Below are 13,731 nucleotides of genomic sequence, written 5' to 3'. Positions count from 1 at the left end.
AGGCTGCTTGGATTCAGTAGCAGTCACACAAACGTGGTTCAGAAGAAACAAGACTACAGCATAGTTATAATAATCTATTCAGGAAAGACAAGGTAAGAAGAAAAGGAGGAAGAGTATCATATGTTAAAGATAATATTAAATTATACTTTAATAGGAAATAAACAAATCCAAAAAAATCATTTCAAAAAATATGTTTTTTTTCAAACAATTCAACTTAAATGAAACTATATCCTTTTAAATCTTCTTAAATTTTATTGTTTTCATTTCATATATTTATATATATTATATTTTTGTACATATAAAATTTCATCATTTGAATGCAATTACAAAATTGCAAAATACATAAACAGATCACCCCACAGAGGCCCCAACAAAATTTCTTTACAAAAAACGTGCGAAGTACAAAACTAAAGTCTATATCGCTGAATCCAAAAATCCAGCTGACTGTTTCTTATTTGTCTGAGCTGAAAAATCGGCTCACTCAATTAGCTCAAAAGCAGTTCTTTCAGACACAGGATGATTATTTTAATCCATAACTGAACGCGATATTTCCATCTGTCTTGTTCTCTATTTTCCATTGTCTTGTTCTCAACACTCATAAGAACATAAGAAATGCCTCTGCTGGGTCAGACCCGAGGTCCATCGTGCCCAGCAGTCCGCTCACGCGGCGGCCCAACAGGTCCAGGACCTGTGCAGTAATCTTCTATCTGTACCCCTCTATTCCCATTTCCAGTAGGAATTTGTCCAATCCTTTCTTGAACCCCAGTACCGTACTCTGCCTTATAACGTCCTCTGGAAGCACATTCCAGGTGTCCACCACATGTTGGGTAAAGAAGAACTTCCTAGCATTTGTTTTGAATCTGTCCCCTTTCAACTTTTCCGAATGCCCTCTTGTTCTCTTATTTTTCGAAAGTTTGAAGAATCTGTCCCTCTCTACTCTCTCTATGCCCTTCATGATCTTGTAAGTCTCTATCATATCCCCTCTAAGTCTCCTCTTCTCCAGGGAAAAGAGATCCAGCTTCTCCAATCTCTCAGAATATGACAGGTTTTCCATACCTATTATCAGACGTGTTGCTCTCCTTTGAACTCTCTCGACTAATGCCATATCCTTCTTAAGATACGGCGACCAATATTGGACGCAGTACTCCAAATGCGGGCGCACCATCGCCCGATACAACGGCAGGATAACTTCTTTCGTTCTGGCTGTAATACCCTTTTTGATTATACCAAGCATTCTATTCGCTCTCTTAGCGGCCGCTGCACACTGTGCCGACGGCTTCATTGTCATGTCCACCATTACCCCCAAGTCCCTTTCCTGGGTATTCTTATTCAATAACATCCCTCCCATTTTATAGTTGTACCCCGAGTTTCTGCTCCCCACATGTAATACTTTACATTTCTCAATGTTGAACTTCATCTGCCATTTCGCCGCCCATTCTTCTAATTTGTTTAAGTCCCTTTGCAACTTTTCGCAGTCCTCTGTAGTCCAAGCTCCATTAAATAATTTGGTGTCGTCCGCAAATTTTATTATCTCGCACTTCGTCCCTGTTTCTAGATCATTTATGAAGATATTAAATAGCAGCGGCCTGAGCACCGAGCCCTGCGGGACACCACTCGTGACCCTCCTCCAGTCGGAGTAGTGACCCTTCACTCCTACCCTTTGATTTCTACCCTCCAACCAGTTTCTGATCCATCTATGTACGTCTCCTTCCACCCCATGGTTCTTCAGTTTCCGGAGTAGACATTCATGGGGCACCTTGTCAAAGGCTTTTTGGAAATCTAGATATATGATGTCTATGGGGTCTCCTTTGTCCATCCGTTTGTTGATCCCTTCGAAGAAGTGCAATAAGTTCGTTAGGCACGATCTTCCCTTGCAGAAACCATGCTGGCTGGTTATCAGAAGTTCATGTTTTTCAAAATGTTGATCGATGTTTTCTTTTATCAGTGCTTCTGCCATTTTCCCCGGAACCGAAGTCAGGCTCACCGGCCTGTAGTTTCCCGGGTCACCTCTTGATCCCTTTTTAAAGATGGGTGTAACGTTGGCTATCTTCCAATCTTCCGGGATCTCGCCTGTTTTCAGGGATAAGTTGCAAATTTGCTGCAGTAGTTCCGCTATCTCATCCTTTAATTCCTTCAGAACCCTTGGATGTATGCCATCCGGACCCGGGGATTTGTCAGTTTTTAGTTTTTCTATCTGCCTATGAACGTCCTCAAGGCTCACTTCTATGGATGTTAATTTTTCTGCCTGACTTCCGTTGAAGAATTGTTCAGGTTCCGGCATGTTGGACGTGTTTTCGTTTGTAAATACAGACGAGAAGAACATGTTAAGCCTTTCTGCCACTACCTTCTCCTCCTTCACCACTCCCTTCCTGTATCCGTCGTCCAGCGGTCCCACTTCCTCTCTAGCCGGCTGCTTCCCTTTAACATATCTGAAGAATGGTTTGAAATTTCTTGCTTCCCTGGCTAGTTTCTCTTCATACTCTCTTTTGGCTTTCCGAACCTCACGGTGACATTCTTTTTGATGCTTCTTGTGCTCTTTCCAGTTCCCCTCAGTTTTGTCCTTTTTCCATTTCTTGAATGATTTTTTCTTATTGCCTATCGCTTCCTTCACTGTTTTGGTTATCCATGCTGGGTCTTTTGTTCGATTCTTTTTACACCCCTTCCTGAATCTGGGGATATACAGATTTTGCGCCTCGCTCACCATGTCACTGAAGAAGGACCAGGCATGATTTACCGTTAGCCAAGTTTTGGAAGTGTTCCTAAGTTTCTTCCTTACCAATTCCCTCATTGCTTCGTAGTTTCCTTTCCTGAAGTTAAAGGTTGTCGCAATGGATTCTTGCCTTTTGACACTCCTACCTCAACCTTGAACTTGATCATATTATGATCGCTGTTTCCCAACGGTCCCACTACTTCTACTTCCTTTGCAAGTCCCCTTAACCCATTTAGGATTAGATCCAGAGTGGCATTTCCTCTCGTCGGTTCTCTAACAAGCTGTTCCATGAAACAATCCTGTGTAGCTTCCAGGAATTTTGTCTCCCTAGCGCATTTCGAGCTTCCAAGCCTCCAGTCTATCCCAGGGTAGTTGAAGTCTCCCATAATAACCGTGTTGCCGCTTTTGCATTCACGCTTCATCTCGGCTTCCATTTCCTCATCGATATCTCTGGTTTGCCCAGGTGGGCGATAAAATAGGCCCATCTTTATTTTGGGCCCTTTCCTACCTGGTATTTTAACCCATAGAGATTCCGGCTTGCTGGCCGTCTCTTCTGTGTCCATTTGTGTGGATTGTATGCCTTCTTTTATGTATAGGGCTATTCCACCTCCTTTTTGTCCTGTTCTGTCCTGGCGATAGAGCTTGTATCCCTGCTAATTTACTTTCTTTTAGCTTCTCCAGATCGGCATAGGCTAATCTTACAAGCAGGTTCTATCTCATCTTGACCAGCAGGTGGAGATTGAGACAAAACTTTGGAATAGTACATATCATGTGACCCCTCCCTAATTACCTCAGTCTGCTGAATAGCCAAGCAGAACTAAGGACTATAAACAGAAACAAACAGGACTCCTAACAGGAGTAACAACTAATAAAAACAGGAACGCTGTTGGAAAATGCAAAGGAACAAATGCAAATAGCAAAGGTCTCCACAGCTCGCCAGCTACACTAGCCGAGCCACAGCTGCTATTCTTAGATCTCCCCGGCCCTAGAAAACTACTAGAACCCGATGAAAATGCAAAATCTGCATGCAAGAACAACACGAGAATAGACAGGGGTCCTATGCCGGTCTGGAGAGGCTAGAAGAAAGTAAATTAGCAGGTAAGAACCTAATTTCTCCTTCTTTAGCAACTCTTCCGACCGGCATAGGTTAATCTTACAAGCGGGACATACCAAAGCAGTCCCCGTCATGGGTAGGACCCCCGAAGGGCCGACACCAGAACACACTCACCGAACACCGCGTCCTGAAGTACCTGAACATCCACACAGTAGTGTCTGACAAAGGAATGCAAGGAAGACCAAACAGCAGCCTTACAAATGTCCACTGGAGACACCAGCGAAGACTCAGCCCAAGAAGCTAGTTGACCCCCAAGTGGAATGAGCCTTGAGAAATTCCGGAACAGGCTTTTTCGAAGAAGGTAAGCAGAAGCAATAGTCTCCTTGATCCAGCGCGCAATGGTAGCTTTGGAAGCACCATCCCCCTTACAAGGACCCGCTAGAAGGACACAAAGATGATCTTATTTCCTGATATCCTGGATCCTCCACACATAGGCATGAAGGACCCGACCAACATCCAATTTGTGCAACTGTTTCTGCTCTGAAGAACCCTCCCAACTACCAAGCACCGGGAGGATCACAGACTGATTGACATGAAAAGGAGAAACTACCTTTGGCAGAAAAGAAGGAACAGGCCTCAACACGACCCGCTCCCTAGAAAACTCCAGGAAGGGAGACCTACAAGAAAGAGCCTGCAGCTCCGAAACACGTCTAGCAGAAGTAATAGCCACCAAGAAGACCGCCTTAAGAGTAAGATCCTTCAACGAGCAGGCACCCAAAGGCTCAAAGGGGGGGGGGGGGGGGGCGCACCAGCCTGGACAGGACCAGATTTAAATCCCAAGAGGGAACAGACGTTTACACGGGAGGCTTGAGCAATTTGGCCACCCACATGAAGCGAACATCATCAGGAATAGCAGTCAGATTCTGACCCCGTAATAAGCCATGGAAGGCTGACAAGGCCGCAAGCTGAACCTGGAGAGAAGACCAAGCCAGGCCCCTGTCCAGGCCATCCTGCAAGAACTCTAAGATGTTAGGCAGGGAAGCGAGAAAAGAAACCACTCCCCGCGCCGTACATCACTCCTCAAATATACACCAAACCCGCACATAAGCCCGAGAAGTGGAAAGTCTCCAGGACCCCAAGAGAGTGGAGATCACTTTATCTGAATACCCCTTCTTATCTAGGCGTTTCCTTTCAAGAGCCAAGCCGTAAGACAAAAGGGACTCGGATCGAACATGGGAATGGGGCCCTGAGTCAGAAGATTGGGCGAAAGAGGCAGAAGAAGAGGATCCAACACCAGATGTCTCACCAGATCTGCATACCACAGCTGTCTGGGGCAATCCGGAGCCACCAGACCCACCAGGCCCGGATGACGAACAATGCGGAGTAGAACTCTGCCCACTAGTGGCCACGGAGAGAACACATACAACAGCCCCTCCATTGGCCATGGTTGAACCAGAGCATCCAGACCCTCGGCCTGACCATCTCTACGATGACTGAAGAAGTGGGGTGTTTTGGCATTGACACCCGTGGCCATCAGGTCCATGAGGGGCTGCCCCCAAGACTGTATTATCAACTGAAAGGCCACATGGCTTAGACACCACTCTCTGGAATCTAGCACGTGATGACTAAGGAAGTCTGTTTGAACATTCTCCACTCCGATTATGTGAGAGGTCGAGATGTCCCGAAGATGTGACTCTGCCCAGACCATGAGCAGAGCCACCTCCTGTACCACCTGAGTGCTCTTGGTGTCCCCCTGATGATTGACATAGGCCACCACCGTGGCATTGTCCAACAGAACCCAGACCGACTTGCCCATAAAGTAGGAGTGGAAGGCTAACAGTGCCAGATGGATGGCTCTGGTCTCCAGAACATTGATTGACTAAGCCACCTCCTTCATGGACCAGGTGCCCTGAGCTGAGTGACCCAGACACTGAGCTCCCCAACTAAGAAGGCTGGCATCCGTGAAAAGCACCGTCCACTGTGGCTGATCCAGACTTTTCCCTTGAATAAGATGGGAGGTCTGGAACAACCAACAAAGACTGCAGCGAACCAAGCCCCACAGAGGAACAGGGTGATCCAGACTGAACCTCTGAGGTGACCACCTCCGAAGTAAAGCATACTGAAGAGGACGCATGTGGACCCGAGCCCACCTTACCATGTCGAGGGAAGTCGCCATCAACCCCAAGGCTTGGAGGAAATCCTGCGCACAAGGACACCGGGATGCCATAAGCAGGTGAATCTAAGATTGCAATTTGCTTACCCGGGCCTCTGGGAGGAAGACCTTCCCCAAGGAGGTGTCAAACACAATCCCAACATACTCCAGGCGCTGCAAGGGGGCCAACCGGCTCTTGGCAAAGTTGACAACCAATCCCAGTGACTGAAGGAGCTCCACCACCTGAGCCGTGACACGGGTGCTCTCCTGGAATGACTGCGCAAATCAACCAGTCATCCAGGTAGGGATGCACCATAATACCCTCTATCCACAGACCAAAAGGAAGCGCACAGATCTGATAGTGCTGACCCAAGATCGCAAAATGAAGGAAGCGCTGATGGGGGGTCCAAATTGGAACATGCAAGTAGGCCTCTGTCAGGTCGAAAGAGGTTAGAAACACCCCTGGTTGAACCGCCAGAATCACTGATCGCAGTGTCTCCATGCGAAAAGACGGAACTCTGAGAGCCCTGTTGACCCCCTTCAAATCTAAGATGGGCCAAAAAGCCCCCTCTTTCTTGAGCACCACAAAGTAAATCAAATACCTGCCAGCACAACACTCCTGAGGGAGCACTGTAACCACAGCTCTGAGATCTAGCAATCTTTGAAGGGTCTGGCAAAAAGCCTGCTTCTTCCACTGCCTGATAAGGAGAAGCTAGAAAATGTTCTGGCAGGGAGTGGGCAAACTCCAGAGTGTAACTGTCCCGAATCACCTCCAGGACCCACTGATCAGATGTGATCTCTGTTCACTTGTGAGAAAACTCGCGCAGCCGTGCACCAACCGGAACCAGAGGGAGCGCCGGCAAGGAGTCATTGGGCAGGATGGGCTGTGGGGGAACCGGTGGGGGGAATTCCAGCCCCCAGACGGGCTCCTCGATAGGACTGCATGCGCTGAAAGAAACACCCCCGGGAAAACCCAGAAGTCGGGAAAGTAGCAGCCCCATGCCCAGGGCGAAATCTGCGGAAATCCTGCAGACGCTCCCTAGCAGTGCCATCTCTAACCGCCGGGCGGGCAAGGTCCTAAGGCAGGCAGGGCACCTTAGAGTCCATCAGAGCCTGAAGCAACTTATCCAAATCCTCTCCAAACAAAAAAGACCCTTGAAAGGGAAATTTTGTGAGTTTAGTCTTGGATGTCGCATCTGCCAACCAAGCTCACAGCCAAAAGGTACGACGTGCAGCCACCCCAAAAGCCATAGACTTGGCGGAGGTCCGCACCAAGTCATAGAGGGTGTCCGAGAGGAAAGAGGTCACCATCTCAGTCTTTGCCACCTCTTGATCCACTAAGGACCAATCATCAGACTCACGGTCAAGAACATGCTCGGCCCACCGAAAAACAGCCCGAGCCACAAGACCCCACAAATAGCCGCATGGACCCCCAAGCCAGAGACATCAAAATTCTGTTTAAGGAGAGTCTCCAACTTACGCTCCTCAGAATCACATAAGGTAGAACCGCCCTCTACGGGCACAGTATGCTGTTTTGCAATTGAGATCACAGCATCTACCACTGGCAACTTCAAGGTAGCCATATCCCCCTCTGGGATGGGATACAAACGAGCCATGGAGTGCAAAATCCGAAACGGCACCTCCGGCACAGTCCACTGTGCCAGGACAATATCCCGAATATCCTGATGCATAGGAAAAGAGCGGGACGCAGGTCGGATCCCCCGAAGAGAGTCTTCCACAAGTGGGGTCTCAGGTGGCATCTCCTCAAAGCATAAGACTAAGGAGACCTGTTGAATCAAATCTGGGAGCTCGTCTTGCTGAAAAAGGTGCACCATGGACACCTTCTCGCTAGAAGCCAGAAAAGCTGAAGCCCCGCTACCAGCGGCCGTTCCTTTGAGAGGATCCTGGAGGTCTATCCAAGAGTCCAGGTCCTCATCCAGATTTATACGCTCCTCAGCCCACAAGTCGTCGTACCATGCCACACACGGGCGGTTGGATGAGGGTGGAGGAGGAGGGGACATGAAAGTAGTAGAGGGGGGCAAAGTGGCAGAGGTAACAACTCCCCCCCCCCCCCCCCGAGATCCCCGGGCCAACTGCAAAACCCCCAGCTGTCTGAAAATAAGCTCTGCATAAAGCAAAAAAATAAATCAGAGGAAAACCCCCTGGTAGCCCCATGGGACCCCCTGCCCAAACAGGGGACCCAGCAGAAACCTGCCCCTGTTTTTCCAAGATAGGGGGAGGGTCACATGAGGTGGCAGGGCAAATGGAGGGTTTGCTGTTCAAAAATGGCGAAGTTCCCACCAAAAATAACCCCTCCAGGACCTGTAGCAACTGGGAAGCCTGAACTGTCCCAGCCGCTAAAGCAGGCAAGTCAGCATCAGCTGTTAAAGAAATAGCTGTGAGGGAATCCTCAGCCGCTACGGCGGTAAGGGAACCCTTTTTCCCCTCACCGTCGGCGGCTGAGGAAATCCCTCTGTGGGTGGTGAGAGAAGACTGGGCTTCCCCACTGCTCCCTGCCGACTTGCGAGGCACTTGCAGCGGGGAACCCTGGCCGCCGACACCTGCTGCTGACGAAGTTCCTCCACCGCTCTGGCCTGCCCAGCGTCTGTACAGGCCGGCTACGAGTGCCTCACGTCTGAAGCACAATGATCACTTTTTCCCTTGCAAAGTGCTCATTGCTCCATACACGACCTAGCTACAGAAAAAGTGCAGGTTAGTTGAAAAATACAGTAATTTACAGCAAATTTAAAGGGAAAGTAACCCTTCAGACCGACACTACCTCAGGATTTTTTTTTTTTTTTTCCACAGAACAGACTCCACTTGGCTCTCCAAACAGTATGCCTTACCAACCAGGGGGTAAGGCTTACTGTTGAGGCACCTCTAAAAAAAGGTTGGGGAGGTAGAAGAAAGGGGGGAGAGGTGGAAGAAATGGGGGGAGGGACCCCGAGGTCGGACGGACTCCCAAACAGGGTCCACCCAAGCTTAATCCGGCACCAAAAAGGGGACAAAAAGCCCTCAACAAATTCCAACAGCCCAACCAAGGAAGATGTCTCAGTCTCCACCTGCTGGTCATGATGAGATATAACTCGCTTGTAAGATTAACCTTTGCCGATCTGGAGAGTTGCTAAAGAATGTATTTTGAATGAAAATTTTGAAATTTGGGTTATATCACACAATATATTGCTATAATTAATAAACAACTACACAATCTGTTAACAATGCTGAAGCCCACACAAGCTATTAACAAGTCTGTTCATGAATGAAAAAAATTGTCACTTATCTCAGGCAGCTGTCAAGTGTTCTATAGGCTGGTCAATACATTGTAACACTAGATGCTTCTGATTCAACAAGAAGCCTTGTTTTGATTATTGTTTCAGAAACTGGTGTCTTTTTTCATTCATGAACAGATTTACTAATAGCTTGTGCAGTTTTCAGCATTGTTGACAGATTGTGTAGTAGTAATTTATGAATTTTAGGGATATATTGTGTGATATACTTTGAATAACATTTTTAAAATTTTGGTTATACTATTCAGTTTCACTTTGATGAGATAGACCAGTGATGGTGTTGAGCAAATAATGAGTGGCTTAATGATTTATTGCACCTACATCATAGACTAGCTTGTCATGGAAAGTCATAAAAAATTACTCGAATGAATAACAATAAAACTTCTCAAGAAAAGCTTTATTTACAATATTTTACAAAATTCAGCCATTTTTTATGTGTTTAATTTTGCAAAATAAGCTAATGTTTTTATTCCTGCAGTTTTGTTGCTATTTACTCTGTCCCTTTCCTCTTAACAGGAATCAACCCATATACTGTATATGTTTCCAGCAGGACAAGCATGCCCACTGCAGTCACTCCCAGTCAACAGCTGCATTATACCACAACACTGGATTACGAGGCCAACCGATTGAAATATTTTAGCAGAAAGATATTAGTTCATGAAGGGCTACTGGCTTACCTTTGACAGGAATGGGAAAAGTGGTGGCGTTCCACATTCGCATGACATCCTCGTCCATGGAGACTGGGTAATCAGATGGAGCAGGAGATGGAGGAGGCGGTACAAAATTGGATAGTGGCAGGCCTTTAGTAAATGAATCAACACACATGGCATCAAAGTATTTAGCTGCTAGGGTCTTAGACTCATTGCTATTGAGGTTCAACGACTGCACCAGCTGATCCAGTGTGCTGTTAAAGGCTGTCTTTAGGACACAGGTTGCCCCAATGCCAGATGGGAGGTGGAAGGTATTGACAATCTGCTGGGAGCTGGCATCAAGAGACTGTTTTATTCTGTAGAGATTAAAACAATATTTTTGTTCAGTTCTGAAGTAAAGTCAGTCACCCTCTACCTTTACGCTCCCTGTTTTTATTCTGTAGTGATCTATGGTCAGAGCAGACGAATATGAAACAAGCTAGAAATCACAGATCTAAGTTCCAATTATCTCCTTCTACTTTCTCCAATCATTTTTTTATTGCCTTGTCCTTAATCAGTCTCTAAAGATGTGTAAAAATACTTTGGTGGTATAGTTTGCTTGACAAACACTAAGGCCCCGATTCACTAAAGTCAGCGATCATCGCTAAACCTGTTTCCACAAATTTAGCGACAATCGCTGCTAATCGAGCCGATTCACAAACCAACCTACCGCATGTTTTCCCCCTCGATTGTTCATTTTCTGATCCGGCCATGCAAATTTGTAAAACCCCTTGCAAAATAGCCAAGTGATTGATTCACTAACATTTGCTTGGCTGACCCTGTAAATCTGTTGGTAATTGTGTTACCGATAGGTCTGCCAGGGATTTTTTCATTTTTTTTTAAAAATGGCACTATTTTGCGTGTATTACACACGCAAAATATCTGTCCCCCCCAAAAAAAAATCAACCCCTTCCCGCCGCAGGACCTCCAGGCCGACAATCACATGCCCCCTGACAATTGTGGCGACCCACCCAAACCCCAAAAATATGGCAGGAGGGATAGCCACTCTCTCCTGCCATGAAGGCCCTTCCCCCTCCACCCCAAAGAAAAAGGCAGGATGTCCACTCCCTCCTGCCCCCCCAAAGGCGTCCGCGTACTCTCCGAAGAAAAAAAAAATGGCAGGAAGGATACCCACTCCCTCCTGCCTGCAAATACCTTCATCCTCCCCCCTCCCCAGAAAAAACCCAGCAGAAGGGATGTCCATTCCCCTCCTGCCATCAGCCCCCCAATTGTTGCCACCCCCTCGGCTCCCTCCCTCGTACCTTTATGTCGGGAGCAGGAAGGGTGCCCAGTCAGACCCTCCTGCTCTTCTGGCCTCCTCCTGTGCAATGCGGGGCTTAGGCCCCTTCCTGGTGCATCATGTGATGCACAGAGGGGGGGGCCTAAGGCCCTGATTGGCTCAGGCACCTTGGGCTCCTGCCTTGTTTTGGCCAATCAGGGACTTTCTTAGGCTCCACCCTAAGGAATTCCCTGATTGGCTCAGACGCCTCTGGCCCCTTCCAAGGGAGGAGCCCAAGGTGCTTAAGCCAATTAGGGCATTGGGCCTCTCCCCATGCATCATATGATGCACTGGGGAGGGTCCTAAGCCCTGCATTGTGCAGGAGGCTCGAGGAGCAGGAGGATCTGACCAGACACCCCTCCTGCTCCCGATGTAAAGGTATGGGGGAGGGGCCAAAAGGGGGGGCCCGATGGCAGGAGGGAGTGGCTATCCCTCCTGCTGGGTTTATTCAGGGGGGAGGGGGGAGATATTTGCAGGCAGGAGGGAGTAGGCATCCCTTCTGCCATATCTAAGATTGGCATTGGGAAGGGGGGATCTGCAGGGGTGAGGGGGAGTGGGCTGATGGCAGGAGGGAGTGGGCATCTTTCCTGCCAGTTTTTTCAGGGGAGTGGGTGTGCGAGCAGGGGAACGGTTGCTCGGGGGGGGGGGGAACGATGGTCAGCTTTTTAAAAATGGGACAGATGGTGTGCATTTAAGTCGCGCAGAACATCTGTCCCATAAAAAAAAAAGTTGAAATCCTGACAGCAGTGACAGGAGGCTCTTGCTCCTGTCACTACTGTCCGGGCTCTTCACTGACTCAATCGCTCACTGAGCGATTGAGTTGGTGAGTTTGCATGTAAATGATTTGCACCTCCATGCAAATCATTTGCATGGAAATTTGTTAGTGAATCAATCGCTGTTTGAAAATTGGCCAGAGAATCGGCCAGAGAATCAGCCAACAGCGATCGAGTTGCTATCTTTCATGAATCTGGGCCTAAAACCCAAATGTCTTCATTTTGAGACTATTCACTCCCTCTGCTGCAGATTCAAGGTAAAATAGAACTCTATCTGTTTATCATACCATCATCTCTATGGCTGCGCAGTAATGATGTCCAGTACAGCAATAAAACAATAGTAAAGTCACAAATTGTAACATTATTGCAAAACTAAAGGATAAAAGCTACACAAACAGAATCCGAACTCTGACCTTGTCATTTGCAGAATTCATTAGAAGCAAAACAAAGCAAGCAATGTTATTGTAAACCAGTGTCTGTCGAACTGTGTGCCGTGGCACAGTGGTATGCCATGAGAGATTCCAGAATTTTACTTTATTTTTTAAAATTCCATTCATAAGTATACACTAGAATAGATGACATGCACGTTGCATATGCAAGAGTCTGTGCATAAGGACACAACTGTCCAGACAAGCATCATTCTTTGACATGATTGGTCCCTGAAAACTAACAGCAAGTAATTTTATTTATGTAGCAGTTATCCTAACTTGTGGCAACAAAGCAATCAAGGCTTTGTTGCCGTTTAGATCTTCTTATTTTTGCGAACTTGGATTTTCAGTTCTGACAAATTAAATTGTAAAAAAGAGATAACTGCAGATGGTGAATGATGAAATGTGTGTTTGCTTGTTGAATATCAAGCCGCGTTTCGAGTTAATCTGATCTAAAAAAATTTAAAAAACCCACAGCAATCACATTAATTAGCAATTCTATTCTATCTACTTTAGTTTAACCATTGTTACAATTACCCATACATAGCTTAAAGAATAATAAATAACTCTCAAATTTACCCCCCTTTAAAAAAACCCACGAAAGAGGTTTTTAGCGCCAGCTGGCAAGCTGAATGCTCTGAGCTGCTGTGATGGTCATAGAGTTCCTATTTATTTAATTAATTAATTTATTTATTTATTTAAAACACTTGTATCAACCATCTATGTGAATAACAATATCAATCATCTGTGAATAACAACAATACATACATAATTAAAATAAAACATTACAGACATAATAAAACAGAATATAACAGATTATTTAAATAACACCATATAATAAACAACTTACACATATAAGAACATAAGCAATGCCTCTGCTGGGTCAGACCTGAGGTCCATCATGCCCAGCAGTCCGCTCACGCGGCGGCCCAACAGGTCCAGGACCTGTGCAGTAATCCTCTATTTATACCCCTCTATCCCCTTTTCCAGCAGGAAATTGTCCAATCCTTTCTTAAACCCCTGTACTGTACTCTGCCCTATTACTCCCTCTGGAAGCGCATTCCAGGTGTCCACCACTCGTTGGGTAAAGAAGAACTTCCTAGCATTCGTTTTAAATCTGTCCCCTTTCAACTTTTCCAAGTGTCCTCTTGTTCTTTTATTTTTCGAAAGTTTGAAGAATCTGTCCTTCTCTACTCTCTCTATGCCCTTCATGATCTTATAAGTCTCTATCATATCCCCTCTAAGTCTCCTCTTCTCCAGGGAAAAGAGACCCAGTTTCTCCAATCTCTCAGCGTATGAGAGGTTTTCCATCCCTTTTATCAAGCGTGTCGCTCTCCTCTGAACCCTCTCGAGTAACGC

At 46.6% G+C, this 13,731-nt stretch overlaps 1 protein-coding gene across 6 annotated transcripts in view; it reads right to left on the bottom strand.

The window, feature by feature from the left end:
• The window catches only part of ABCA2 (ATP binding cassette subfamily A member 2), a 602,913-nt gene that overhangs the window by 130,626 nt on the left and 458,556 nt on the right, over nucleotides 1–13,731 (bottom strand). For all 6 annotated transcript variants that reach the window (XM_033959797.1, XM_033959792.1, XM_033959793.1 and 3 more), the window contains one exon: nucleotides 9,881–10,209. In XM_033959797.1, the coding sequence (XP_033815688.1) occupies nucleotides 9,881–10,209 (329 nt within the window). The remainder of the gene's footprint in view (nucleotides 1–9,880; nucleotides 10,210–13,731) is intronic.

The sequence above is a fragment of the Geotrypetes seraphini genome, chromosome 10 (assembly GCF_902459505.1).
Source record: "Geotrypetes seraphini chromosome 10, aGeoSer1.1, whole genome shotgun sequence".
Classification (NCBI taxonomy): Eukaryota; Metazoa; Chordata; class Amphibia; order Gymnophiona; family Dermophiidae; genus Geotrypetes; species Geotrypetes seraphini.
Note: the sequence above shows the minus strand (reverse complement) of the source record. Positions and strands in the feature narration are given on the sequence as shown.